This window comes from Orbicella franksi, chromosome 3 (genome assembly GCF_964199315.1).
Source record: "Orbicella franksi chromosome 3, jaOrbFran1.1, whole genome shotgun sequence".
Lineage (NCBI taxonomy): Eukaryota > Metazoa > Cnidaria > Anthozoa > Scleractinia > Merulinidae > Orbicella > Orbicella franksi.
Genome location: NC_138147.1, coordinates 6600543 through 6614215, shown reverse-complemented (window position 1 = coordinate 6614215; position 13673 = coordinate 6600543). Strand labels below are relative to the sequence as shown.

The following is a 13673-nucleotide window of genomic DNA, read 5'->3' as shown; positions in this document are numbered from 1 at the left end:
TTGGAGAGAAAAACTTGCTTGAGCAGGACGCGATTTGTCTAACACTGTTTTCATAAATCCATGCAGACATATATCGAAGACCAAAAATCGTAGCTGTGGGTGTGGCAGTCAATGAGTTTTAAAAGAATGCTGCTTCCAACATATTGATATTGAGTCCGTTTTTGTATAACACCAAGAAGGTAATTATGTACGTCGTCTTACATAACCTAGCATCGCGCTTACTATACCATTTTACACTCCTTGGTAAACATTCCAGAAATCTGCAATGGCCAGGAAAAAGAAATCGACCTACAGAGATACATATAGCGATGTTATCCAACTAAACCAACTCCTTTTAACAAACTGGCATTATTCCTCTCAGTAAACAATAAATACATCAACAGAATATTGCCTGTTTGTATATAATAGTGTAACGCGATGTAACGCAAGTATATTTCAAAAACAACACGTCTTGTGATTAAGATACTTCTAGTTCATTATAAGTTATAGAACATGGGATGATGTACGTTACTTTAAAACATTTTAACGCCGTCTTAAGTAAATCAGCAATTAAGTATCGAAAGTTAAACGCCTAAATGCAAATGGTATATTGTTAGGGGTAAGATAATGAATACAGGATATTTTTTGGTAGTGCACTAGTAGTGTAATCATTGTAAAAGTGTTCAAGCAGTGTATTGTAAAATCAGTAAATTTTTTTTGTGTATTGTAGATGTAAGTGTATACTTTAGGCAATTCTAATTTAAAATAAAAAACAAAAAAGAAGGCAATTATAAACCAAAACGATATTCCCCAATTTTCAAATCTGCGTGAGTTGCGAAAAATATTTGAGGGATATAAAAACGATAGCCTCCATTTGGGGCGAAAATATGCTCGGATATATTTCTTTGAGTATTATCTGTTCTGTCAAAGCTCACAGTTTTCCTCGAGCTACTCTTTCGGAAAACTGTTCGCTTCTCGGAACAGATAATGTCCTCGGACAAATATCTGAGCATATTTTCGCGCCAAATGGAAGCTATTGTTTACATACTAGGAAGTAGGGCCATTCGTGACTTCAGCTCTCCGCCGATTTCAGGCTCTCCTAAGTTCCTGAATGGAATGTGTTCAATCCATGGCCATTATATTTACAGCTTCGCAAATAGATCGACAGCTGCTGCATTTGCACACAAATGTAACAAAATTGATTAAAGCTAGGGTCTTATTAATTCTTTATTAAACCTTGTGATGTATTTATGACAAACAAAACAAACGTTTCTGTACCCAAACATGCTTTGCTGTGTCCAAATTCATTTTATGTCCGTTAGCTGCCAAACTAAAATCTTGTACGGGAAATTTCGGCGGCCACTTGATTTCTATCAATCTCAAAATTACTTAGCATCATGAATTTAATGATATAGTGAATATTTACATAAGTAAAGCCGGTTGTTAGCCAGTCCGAGCGGATCCAACATCCTGAGTGTAAATAAACTTGCACTAGTTGTTAATGAAAAGAATAAAGATGCTAGGTAAATCACGAATCTTGCTAACTGCTTAGCTTTAATTGTGCATGTTTATTTGTTTGCGTTTCAGCCAAATATATAGTCATCGCTTATACGTTCTTAACCAAAGACTGAAAAAGGGTTAACTCCAAGCATAACTTGGAGCCTGCATAAAAATGACAACCGTAGATACACACAAAATTATTAAAAACATCCAAAGAAAGAACTTGTCGATGATAACAGCGATGAGTTGCCATTCCTCCTTCATGAGGTCACCCATCTCCTGGTCCTGAATGTATCGCACCACCTCGCTAACATCTTTTGACATAGCGGCCTGAGTCTCTAGGAGGGTCCTGGTCACGTGATCAGTACCTGTGACGTCATCTGTTGACTTGACATTGGGGATAGCATGTTGCGAGGCAGACTCGGTAAGATTTATCCTGGAAGCCGTCCGGCTGGAAATGAGATCATTCATGGCACCACCGATATGAATATTGTCGTAAATAGGAGGCATGCTCAGACGATGGTTCGTGTTTCGGATGCGCTGAATGGCTGGAAGAAGGTTCAAACGAGGCTGAATATCTCCAGGTACATTCAGTGAGGTGGGTTTGACATGCAGCTGTTGTGAGCTTGACAAATGGTTCGGTGAAGTATTTGGAATCTTTTTATGAACAGCAGGTTCAGGATCTGGAGTTTCGTTTTCTTCTGTTGATGTTGATGTTGATGTTGATCGCGCTTTCTTCGAGGACTCTTTAGGATCAATACCATGAAGTATCTTCTTTACGGGTACCTTGGTGAGCCGTGCCATCCATCCCAGCACAACGTGACGCACCCAGTTTGGAACAGGTGTATGGGAAGGGTTGTTAAAATAGCACCTCAAGACGAGACAAGTGGCAACTAGAGCCAAGGCCACCTGAGAGAAATCAAACGGCGGTTTCAAATGACTCGTAAAATGTTTGTTACTGGCTCTTTCAGCAGTATCAGAGATAAAACAAGAAATAACGACTGTAACTATAGTACAAAAAATCACATTCGAGGGTTCACAATACATGTATCAGACCACCTCTTTTTGACTAATTTTTGATGTTTTGGGTAGTAAGGACTGAAAATTTTTAGGTGCTTTTGCTAAAAGTTGGCAAAAACGGCTCTTCTCACAACTAAGATCAAAAGCACGAAATAAATAAAAAAATATGAACCTTTACTGAATTCGAAGGTAGTAAATTTCAAGGTAGTAAGCTAAAACTAATACGGAAGACTTAAAATTACCAAACCTTAAAAAACCACTTATTTACAACTAATAAAATGGACTATAAAATAAAATTGAGCTAAGTTACCGAGAGTTTACAAAACGTATTTAACAATTTAATACATAAGTAATGAGGATACTGGCCACCTGAAATAACCTAAGGGTTAAAAAAACCAGGCAGCCTGATAGGTCCTTCTGCTTTAAGCGGTTCGTATAATCTGGCTTAAATCAGGCTAGAAACAACCGCAAAGCTCACCTCAAAGACACTGCCATAGAAGTAAACAGAGATCAGGGGCACGGTCTCAGAGGTAGCCGGTATAATTTCCACCACGAGTAACATGAAAACAGTCAAGGCCAGAAGGTTTGTGATGACAAGTGTAAGTCGCTCACCAGACTCGGGTGGCAAATAAAAAGATAACAGGGTCAGAGCTAAAAATCAAGACAAAACAATATTGCGTGTTAAGCTAACTTGGCTCAGCTCATTTTTGAATGATTTTTCAATCCGGTATAATTTTTATTTTGGATGAACGTCTGAACTCAGATCAGTCCATTATTACCTGACCATGGACTCGAAATCTACTTCTATTTCACTTGAATACTTGTGATAGCCGTCCAATTTGGAAATTGTCGGATGGAAATTAATAGTTTCGAGGACTGCCAAATTTGCACAAGGTCTTAGGTCGAGTTCACTTTGGCAATCAGAGGAATTATTTGTTTTCAGCTATTCCCAAACTGGAAAATTACTACCTTTTAATCCAATGTATTGCGCATAAAACTGTACAAACTACATATTAATTTAAAGATCTCTCTAAATTGAGAATAAATTTAGGTAGCCTGGAAAATTAACAATTATTTGTGCGTACGTTTGAATGGGATTCTGAACTGACAATATATTAATTTCTATAACGAGGTTGTGTTCTATTGCCGACGGAATGTAGAACAAGTTACGGTGAAAACGCGCATTTTGATCAGCTTTATGACTTTGCAAAGCAATTTACTGGAGTTAATTGTTACCTTAAGAAGTAGAGCATGTCTAGGTATCGGGAACATGCCGTGGTAGCCTTTTGGAATATTACTCAAGATAGACTGCGAGCAGTCTCTTTTTTACTCGAAAATCCGAAAGGAGCGCAACTCAAACGAACAGAGGTGAGGGCGAGGCTACGCCTCTGCGTTCTTCTCGCGTATTTTCAAGCAAAAGAGAGAATGTTCGTATTCTATACTCAAGTAGCCCTTTCAACACTATTAGTGCACCACAGAACTAAAGAAGTTCTTTTTGCCCTTCAGCTGCAGAAAGATGTGGACGTACCTGATATAAGAAAACAGGGAGCTATCATATTGATAAAGTAAAACATGTGACGCCTTCTTAGGTCCATTGTGTAAGTGATGTCAGGGTACGGCTCTGGACAGCACTTGTATATAACTTCGTTACGACTACAAGGCATGCTGATAAGGTCCCACTCGCCGTGCCTGATAAACTTCTTGATGTCTCCATCGCAGCCTTCGGGATGTCCCTCGGGAATAAGATCCAGTCGAAAGCCGTCATATGTCCATGAACCGAACTTCATACCACAGACCTAGCAATAGCAATACGGATTGTGATTTTCTGACTTAATGTGAATTTTTAACAGTTTTAATGCGGAAAATGCAGAGTAAATGATTCACCTCATTTGTTTCCCTTTGTTTAGAGTTCACGTGATGGGGGAGAAGCGTTGCGTGACGACCCTAATAACGGCTGCGAAGGAGACTTTCCTTCAGAGTTGTGCTATTTCTTTCTTACAATAACTTCAGAAATTCTCGCGCGCTCATGCGATCATTGGCTGATTTTTATTGTCAATAAGCGGACAGACACTTGAATTTATAATTAATGCGATGTCCAGCCAACGGGCGAGAGCGACCAATTTGACAATTTGTTATTGTAAAAGACAAATTGACGTCAGTTTTCCATGCGTCTGTCCTGTCATTGACAATGAATTCTGTCATAACATTGTCAAAGTGGTCTGCGGATCCACAGCTACTTTGACAATGTTATGACGATATTCATGAACAACAGGTGCAAACAGACGCATGAAAACCTCCGTCAATTTGTTAAATTGCTGATCGTGAACTTATCTATGAAGTTTACCTGCCTGTCAAAGGGAAAGTAAGTGACGTCAAATTTACAGGAACTTGACACGATTTTTGGCGCCATCCACATGAGTGTTCCACTTGACTTGATCTGAACTTTAGTCTTGAATCGATCTAGGGCCCCATCATCTGAATCGTCTACACTGTACAACATAAAATAAATTTACAATATTTGTAGAGGAAGCTACATCAGATATTCATGCAGGGCAAATATCCTGTCCGAATTGGAATTTGGAGCGATTGGCCTTTCTGGAAGGAGGAAAACCGTAGAACCCGGAGAAAAACCCTCGAAGAAGAGCGAGAACCAACAACAAACTCAACCCACATATGGCACCGGGCCGGAATCGAACCTGGGCCACATTGGTGGCAGGCGAGCGCCCTCACCACTGCGCCATCCCTACTCCTCAAATAACATAAATAAGGCATTATAATTCTGAGATTGACAGTAATGGTTTCTCAGTAGCATAATATAAAATGACTAGGAATATCGCTGCTTATACACGGTACAAGTCAAATGCATATTTACCGATAACCATTTCCACTTTTGAGAGAGAGGGAAGTATATTGCCAAGAGATATTGCACACTGTGAGGTTTGAATCTCGAATACAGACCACGCATTGACGATATAAGGTCACCCCTCTTCGCAGTTAACTGCTTAGAGTGAATAGTTTTTAGGGTACATGTTCCCATCTATTGAGTATACCTAAGGGAGCAGCCTTTCAGTTAAAGGCCGCTTACGTTGTGTCATCAATTTAATAAAACTGGTGAACACCAGGCCGCTAAGAAGGATACGTATGAGATTGCTAACAAAAGCTCCGATTAACTTTCTACACTGTTAGAATCAAACTTTGTGTCTGAACTTTCAAATCGCAAAGGGGCAAACACTCACTTGTTGTACAGGAATATGTCAGGTTTCCACACTTTTTTCGCATCCACGTTGATAGCATCAATTCCACCAAAGTTTGAACCATTCCACATCAAATACGGATTGTGCCATTCCTAAAAGTGATTTGTAAACTCCTTAATTCTAATGCAAATTACATTTAGGATGACCGTTTTTGTTCTGTACAATGTGGGGCTCAGAGAGCCACCTTAAATGTTCGAAAATTTAAGGAAACCTGCTGAAAACTGATTTGAGCCTACCTTAACTAAATTCTTTCGTTGGAGTAAATTTTTCAAGCACTCTTAAAGTATACAAGAACTGGCGTCCAAAAAAAATTAAAACACTTGGTCAGTCATCGAGTGATTTGTTACAATTACAGCACAATAAAGACATAAGTAGATTCACGCGTACGGCAGTCGTCATTCGCCATGGGAAGCTTAAGCGCGGACGTTTTTGCAAGTCAAACTTCCTCTTCTTTGAGAGAGTTATCGATCTTTAGTTAGAAACGAGACTGAGAGCTTTTCAACTCATTGGTAAGGCGGGAGGTGGGGGAAACGTCTGTGCTTAAGCTTCCTATGTACTGTGGGTAACAACGTACAATTTCCCTCTGACACAATAGATTTTGCTATGTTTCCCGCTCAAAAGTTTTTGGCGGGAAACAGTCTCAATGCTAGATGTTATGCGACCTCGAGGTGGCCAATGAGAGAGCACCGACACTGTTAGGAAAAAAATCCAGGTATATAACAATTTATTTTTAATTAATCGTCTAACGTCTAGGCTAAGCATTGTCACTTATCATTCATCGATAAAAGATTTGGAATTCGTACCTCCCAGGGGAAGATCGATCGATCGATCAATCAATCAATCAATCAATCAAACTTTATTAAAGAGTGTAACTATAAATATAAAACTTATGAACGTGTGGCCCTCTAGAAGACGAACTTCTGTTCGCCCCAGAAACGGATTGCTTTTTGTTTCCCTTGACGGGAGCTTAACTTTCCATAGAGAATCCAACAATTCAATAGACTAATTTCGATATACGTATTAAAATTCAGCCTAAAACAACAGACCTCAGCACGTGGTTCCGGGGAATAACTACAGAGATAACGTTTGTGGTGTTTATTCCCCGGAGCCTCAAGCTGAGGTTTAGTGTTTTGGACTGAATTTTAATCTATCGAAATTCGGGGCTATTCGATATCTATATTCGACACATTCAACATTCCACTGCCATTTATGTGGGAGGTTTAACGTATATAGATACCGACACCAGCAATAGGGTTGAATGCTATTAAGAGCTGATAATTTACTTGCTCCTGTGTTCACAAATTTGATCACCGCTTTTCCAATAAACTAAATTTTGGTCAAATATTTTGTTCCGCACCTACTCTTTGCGAGTAGTAGATAATTTTTATTAAAATGATACTTAATCTCCATCAGCAACTATTTGTGCCATGCATAAACTACAAGAGTCACAATAATTATAACATTACTCCTATTTTTACGTAGGAACTGAGTTGTTGTTCAACTCATATCAGCTATGCAAGTGAATATATGAAATATCATATATTTGAACTGTGGAGAAAGATATGAAGACAATTAAGTTGTGTGTATAACTGCGATGATCAATCATGTCTTCATATCTTTCTGCGCAGTTCAAATATATGATCTTTCATATATTCACTTGCATTCTCCACCATCTACGGGTATATTACGAACCCATAATGTGACCAGCTACCAGTTGGCTTGATAGCTCAGTTGGTAGAGCACCGATATCGTAGAGGTCATGGGTTCGAATCCCGTCCAGGCCTGAATTTTTCAAGCTTTAATTTCACAACTGCTTAAGTTGTGTCTATAACTGCGATGATCAATCATGTCTTCATATCAGCTTTGTTGGTTTGTGGAATTGTCAGTAAGACACAAGAGTTACCATTCCTACTGGAAAACGTGGCCAGAAACAAACCTGTCTAATCCAAACGCTGCTCTTGACAATTTGATTCTTGAAGTCCTAAAAAAAATAAAAGAGATAAAAAAAAATATATACTGGGTGCCAGAAACATGTTGTCCAGACTACCCCGTTCAAATACGACAGTTCAAGTACCATTTCAAAAATAGACCGATAAACTTAATTACTCAACGGCACTTAAATTAAACTGCATTTAAAGGGGACAGGTCACGTTCATTTTATTAATTCCAATTTAATTACTGACTCCAGGCTCAATATATATGTTGAAAGAATTGTTTTTTGACTTGACTTGCGCGTATGCAGTCATCAGAGGTATTTACCAAACAAAGAACTGTGGAGCTCCTACCAAGAGTAGCCGAGACAGTTTATTGCTTTACATTGTTTACATTTTTCAACCGAAAAGAGTCACCGGCTGATTTAGCATCAAAACGTTTTCAAATATTGATCTTCAATACATGTCAAAACGTTTAAGAATTCGGTTTGGTAACTGAGAAGAAAAGACTTAAATAAGCCTTTAGAGGAAGCTACTTTCACGGTGTGCTCGCTGACAGCGCAATTAGTTAAAACCTCTACAAAAGCCCCTTGTTCAGACCAATTGACAAAAATGACCTTGGGAATGCTAAATTAAACTATTCTGCATGATAATAAAGTACTGAAAGAATTTCAAGAAGACCAACGTAACTTGAGTAATTGTAAACGGCGTTCGCATTGTAATGAATGGCACTGCATATTTCATCCGATTTCAAATTCAGGTCCTCACTCTCAATTCAACTCCTTAACAGTTCAACATTTAACAAAGACTACGGTTTTAAGCCTTGATTTCTGCAGGCGGCTTTGCAAAGGCATAATAAACACACTCTGCTACCACGCTTCGCTCCACGCCATTGTTCGGGGTTACCGATACGAAGCTAAAACGTACATGTTTTTTTAAACAACCTTGTACTTACCACTTCGATTATCTGATGTAGCGAAATGCCAAACTTTACTTGAACTGTGTCGGTTTTCTTTAATACAGGATGAAGTTCTGGGTCGTATTTAGCAAACAAAAATGTCAACAGCCTCTTTTCGTCATCATCTGTCACTTCGTTCAGTTTCTCATCTTGTAAAACCAAATAGAACAAGATGACAATTTTATTCAATATACACATTTAGAAACTTTTCACTCAAGCATTACTAAGATTGACTTGTTGACTGAAAACGATTTTATTCACTCCTTAATTGATCTATCCATGTGTTTGCTTTTTTTATGGCAAAGATTATCAATGTGATATAAACAGGACATGGATCGTTTGCTTTCTCTAACTCGTTTTAAGAAAAACTGTTTGTCGTGGAATAAACTGTTCTTTTGTTTGCTTATTTGCCAGTGTATTAAGCCTCTTCCTTCAGCAAACAAAAGACTGTTTCAATGATTTTCCTTCATGGCTAGTATTTTAACATATAACAAACATGGCGTGTTTGTGAACTGAACATTCATAAAATTTACATTTCACATTTGTAAAATTGTGAACTGAATAATTGGATAAAATAAATTACTGAACAAATTTAATAGACGTAGCCCTGATGATATAGAAAGTGGGTAATCAAAGAATTTAGGATTGCAAACGTCTGGCTTTAATGGACATGCTTACAAAGCCCCTTTATTCCACACCAAATCTGAAAGTCGATTAAAAGGGTGCCTTGCTTCCAACAGTGATTTTTAAGTGCACGAGTACTAAAGCCATAGAATGATGAACTCGCGCTAAAGAAATGTACAGTGGCCAATTCTCGAAAAACGATAACATATGTTGCAGACAATCTTTTGTGCATGCCCAAGTCTTAAAGACGCCATTCCCGTACCATTTTGGATACAAATGACCACTATCTCATGCGGTAAGTCTGTGTCTAGACTATTACGTACGTTTTACATGTCTAATAATTCAAGAAGTTCAGATTAAATAACTGTATCTACCATATCAATTGCGGCGAAATATTAATCAGTGTCGAACAATAAACTAGTGCATTCGAATTCAAGATCACAGATACATTAGAAACAATGTGAGTAGGTACATTTTACAGCTACATTTTGTTCAGAGAGTTGCCTCGCAGTCATTTTCGAACCGTTTTCAGTTATTTTTTGCCAGGCCACAACTTCTTTTGGATATTTTCAATGTTCATTACGTATTAGCAGAATTGAAACGGTAACATATTTACTTGGTCTGCTCATTGCGATTCGACAATCAGGGTAAAACCTTCCAATTCACTTATTTTTAATAACCATGGAGACATTAAAAAGTACATGTATAGGTAACGGTTTCACAATATTATAATGGCATTTGGACGTGACGATATTTTTCGCACGGTAACACCCCACTGAGGAAGATTTCTGTGCAGGTTTTATAAGACACGAAGGGCTGAGAACCAAACACTATAAAGAATAGAAGCTTCAGTGACTGAAGTGATGTTTGATCATAGTTCGCAAATTCGCAAATAAATGATCGCATTTACCGTTACTTATCCTGCTGACCGCTTGCTTTGAAGTGACGTTTTCCGTCAGATTTAATTTACCACAACCAGAATTGACGGTCTACAAGAGAGTCAACAAGAACTTACCTGCAGATGACGAAATGGTCCAGAAAGAAAACAGAATAATAAAAATTCTCAACAGACGGCGCATTGCTGTTCTGCTACGCACTTCACCCAGGCACAGATTGAAGCACGGCTGGAACGCATGCGAACGTTGGATCATGAAAATTCTTTCTTGTGCCCTATCAGAAGCAAGATTCCCCTGAGGCAATGAATCTCGAAGGGTTCAGCCTTGGTTGACACAAGCTATGTAACCTTTTATATCGAAGCAACCGTAATTCATCTGTTTGTGAGAACGTATCGAAATAGCAATAGAGCTGACACGTTTTGCTTTCCATGTCCCTCCTGAGTTTTAACTGTCTCACCGGAGCCAACATATTTTAAAGTAATGCTGAAACTACCCCAACTTCTGATCATTCGAAAATTCTTGATTGATGGCTACATAATCAAAGCATACTTAACTGCTCAGAAGTAAGATAACGGTTATTAAAGGCTATTTTTATTCCTTGTTCAGTAAAGTCTTCCAGAACACGGCTGGAGTAATCAGAAAACCAACAAACCCCAAAATGTTTGCAAACAGAGTGTTATAATAGCATCAGAAAATTTGCTTTGTTAATATTACTATTGGTCTTTGCTTAAAAGGTTTTGGAACCACTGAAGCACGTAATCAAATAAGCGAACAATATTAAAAGCTGTAGCGTGTACAAAGACATCACGGACTGAACAACAGAACAAGAATCTTTACAACGGTATATTTAGCCCAGCTTAACTATAAACAGCGAAGCATCCTGCGATGTTTACAAACTTTTGCGGCAGTCTTATTTTGATAAGAATTACTGGCATTGAAGTCGGTTCCAATAATTTCTTTCATGCCGAGAGTTTCCCGCTTAACTTGCACCGTGCACATTCTGCCGGAGAACAACTACCAAATCCATCTTGTCGATGTTTGCCTTTGTCGGCTTACCGTCAGTTTGATGACCTTGTGCCCATGAAGCTCTGTGGGAGGACAAAAGCTTAAAGTGGAGCGCGTGGTAACTATTTTTTCTGTTTCTACAATTATTCGGTACCACGTAGGTGTGTGAACCTTAACTTTGGATAGAATGAGGTGTGAGGTTTGCTTTGCGAATTTGAATGTCTGTTTTAATTAAGGAAGCGTCCACACTACACCGGAAAAATTTGAAAGCGTAGTTTTATTTCTACGATTAGGCCTACCGTCCACACTAATCCGTTAAGAAAATGAAGCCTTTCGAAAACGTTCTCCAAACCGGAGGAATTGAGCCGGTCAACTGCTCTGAACGCCGGCTTTTCGATTTCGTTTGGACTGAAACATTTTGCCTGAAAACGGAGCTTTTTGAAAACGATGTATTCACGATAATCATGTGATTTTCCTGCCTGAGTTTTTTCCTCAAATTAACACAAATCCAAAATGACCTGTGATTAATATATATATTGCTGCGTATTTACAGTGTAAATTCTTCCGGCTTACTGTAGAAGGAAAACATTTGATGTGCTATATATGTATAGCTTTCAGAGTAAAACCTCTTTTTTCAAATTTCTCCGCCGTAGTGTGGACGGGGTCTAAGCTGACTATTTAAAACGTTTAACCACATTGTTTGTATTGCCAGTGTACTTATTTATACCATATATCTTTCCGCTTTAGAGTCTCTATTTAGATCTGGATGTGTGCCTCATTAGTGTAGAGCCGGTACTGACTTGCGTGAAGGAGTGATAACCTCTGGTCATCAACAGCCAGCCTACAGATCGGCTTGTTTACACAATAATTAGATTGGTCGGCTGGCATGTCATAAAGGCCGCTATCAGCTTATCAGTTATCATCTCTTATCCATCCTACTCAGGAAGCAGGCCCAGGATCTGATTGAATGGAATCAGAATAGCACCGGTACTGCATCAAAGATCCTTAGTCTCCTCGAAAGCGTAGTGGGTTCATGCTCGGAACCTCAGTCAGAGAATGGAGCTGACTTAATTGGACAATATCTACGGCCAAGTTGTGAACAGTTGGCTTCCAACAAATGGCCCCTTTATAATTTTAAAGTTGCCAGATGACAGTTATTATTCTCCATCCACACCTTATTATCTTATCATGTTATGATTTCCCCTCTATTGAAATGTCAGGGCGCAAAAAAAAAAAAAATGTTTGCCAACAGTCTGCGTAAAACCTCCTATTTTTTAAAAAGGTTTTATTAGCTGAAACTCATCAAATTAATGTCTCCCGGGGTATGCAATCGATGGAAATCGATGATCGAAAAACCAATCGATATCAATCGATAAAATTAGTTAATTGGTATTGATTGGTATCGGTCAATCGATAATCAATCGATAACCACACAAAAACCGTTCATCGATTGCTATCGATTGGCACAGCAACCGCGAACCTGTCCGATCATCCACCATTTTTAGGAAGCCCAGGGGACGAAATTGCTAAAATAATTCCGACCCAGTCTTCTCAGCGCAAGTGTTTACTGCTGACAAGAAGAGGGGAGAACGCGGAAACGCGTTAAAAGTTGTTAACCAAGCAAGAACGAGAACAAACTTTGAGTTGTCAAAAGAAGATGGAACCTGTGGACGGGGCGTTGAAGAGAAAGAAGAGAGTCTTGTTCTCCTGTTAACGTTCAAAGCATTAAACTGAAATGTGTTTACAATTACTGCGTACAAAGATGGGATATTTATGCACCGATTCCTTTAATCTGCAACCAATCGATACCAATCGATATCAATTTATCTATTGATTGTTATTGAAAATCGATACCAATCGATAACCACACGAATCTTCGCCATCGATTGGTCATCGATTATCAATATCAATCGATTAATTGATATCGATTGGTATTGATTGATATCGATTGTCATCGATTATCGATTTCATCGATTGGATACCCCGGGATGTCTTTAGCGGGTGTCATCCACATAGACAGACTCAAAGAGTTTCCGATATTTGTCTTCCGATCCGACTCCGCAACAGCCCCTTAAACGCTAATCCATTATCTCCCTAAGGCTGTGATAAAGGTAAATGTCTGCATACGAGCCAAGTGGCCCGTCAGGCCGGAGCTTATCCCGGTTTCTGTAGCATGAAGCGACTAGGAGTATTTCTACTCCCCCCTGGATGGGATGCTAGTCCATCGCAGGGTTACACCTAGCATTAAGTTCGCCGGTACCCATTTATACACCTTTGTGGAAGGAGGCACTGTGAGAGTAAAGTGTCTTGCCCAAGAACACAGCGCAATGTCCCCGGCCAGGGCTCAAACTCGGACTGCACGATGCACTAACCATGAGTCCAACGTGCCTCTCCTCAGGCCGTGTAAGTTTATTGCTTTCTTTTACAGCTTCTCGCTTTTTCCCGCCAGTAGAAGACTGATTTAAAAAGTTAAGGGACCACAGTAGATATCTATCAGCTTGTATAC

The 13673-nt window shown here is 39.0% G+C and overlaps 1 protein-coding gene across 1 annotated transcript; it reads right to left on the bottom strand.

Moving 5' to 3' along the window:
* Window positions 1-557: 557 nt before the first annotated feature.
* On the bottom strand, window positions 558-10594 carry LOC145480947 (neuronal acetylcholine receptor subunit alpha-10-like). The gene is made up of 8 exons (XM_081459296.1): window positions 10282-10594; window positions 8640-8791; window positions 7690-7734; window positions 5736-5845; window positions 4844-4988; window positions 4028-4295; window positions 2978-3150; window positions 558-2388 (listed from the first exon to the last, which is right to left on the bottom strand). Exons 1-8 carry the CDS (start codon window positions 10415-10417, stop codon window positions 1618-1620), a joined length of 1800 nt encoding a protein of 599 aa, XP_081315422.1. The 5' UTR covers window positions 10418-10594; the 3' UTR covers window positions 558-1617.
* Between the last annotated feature and the right edge of the window lie 3079 nt (window positions 10595-13673).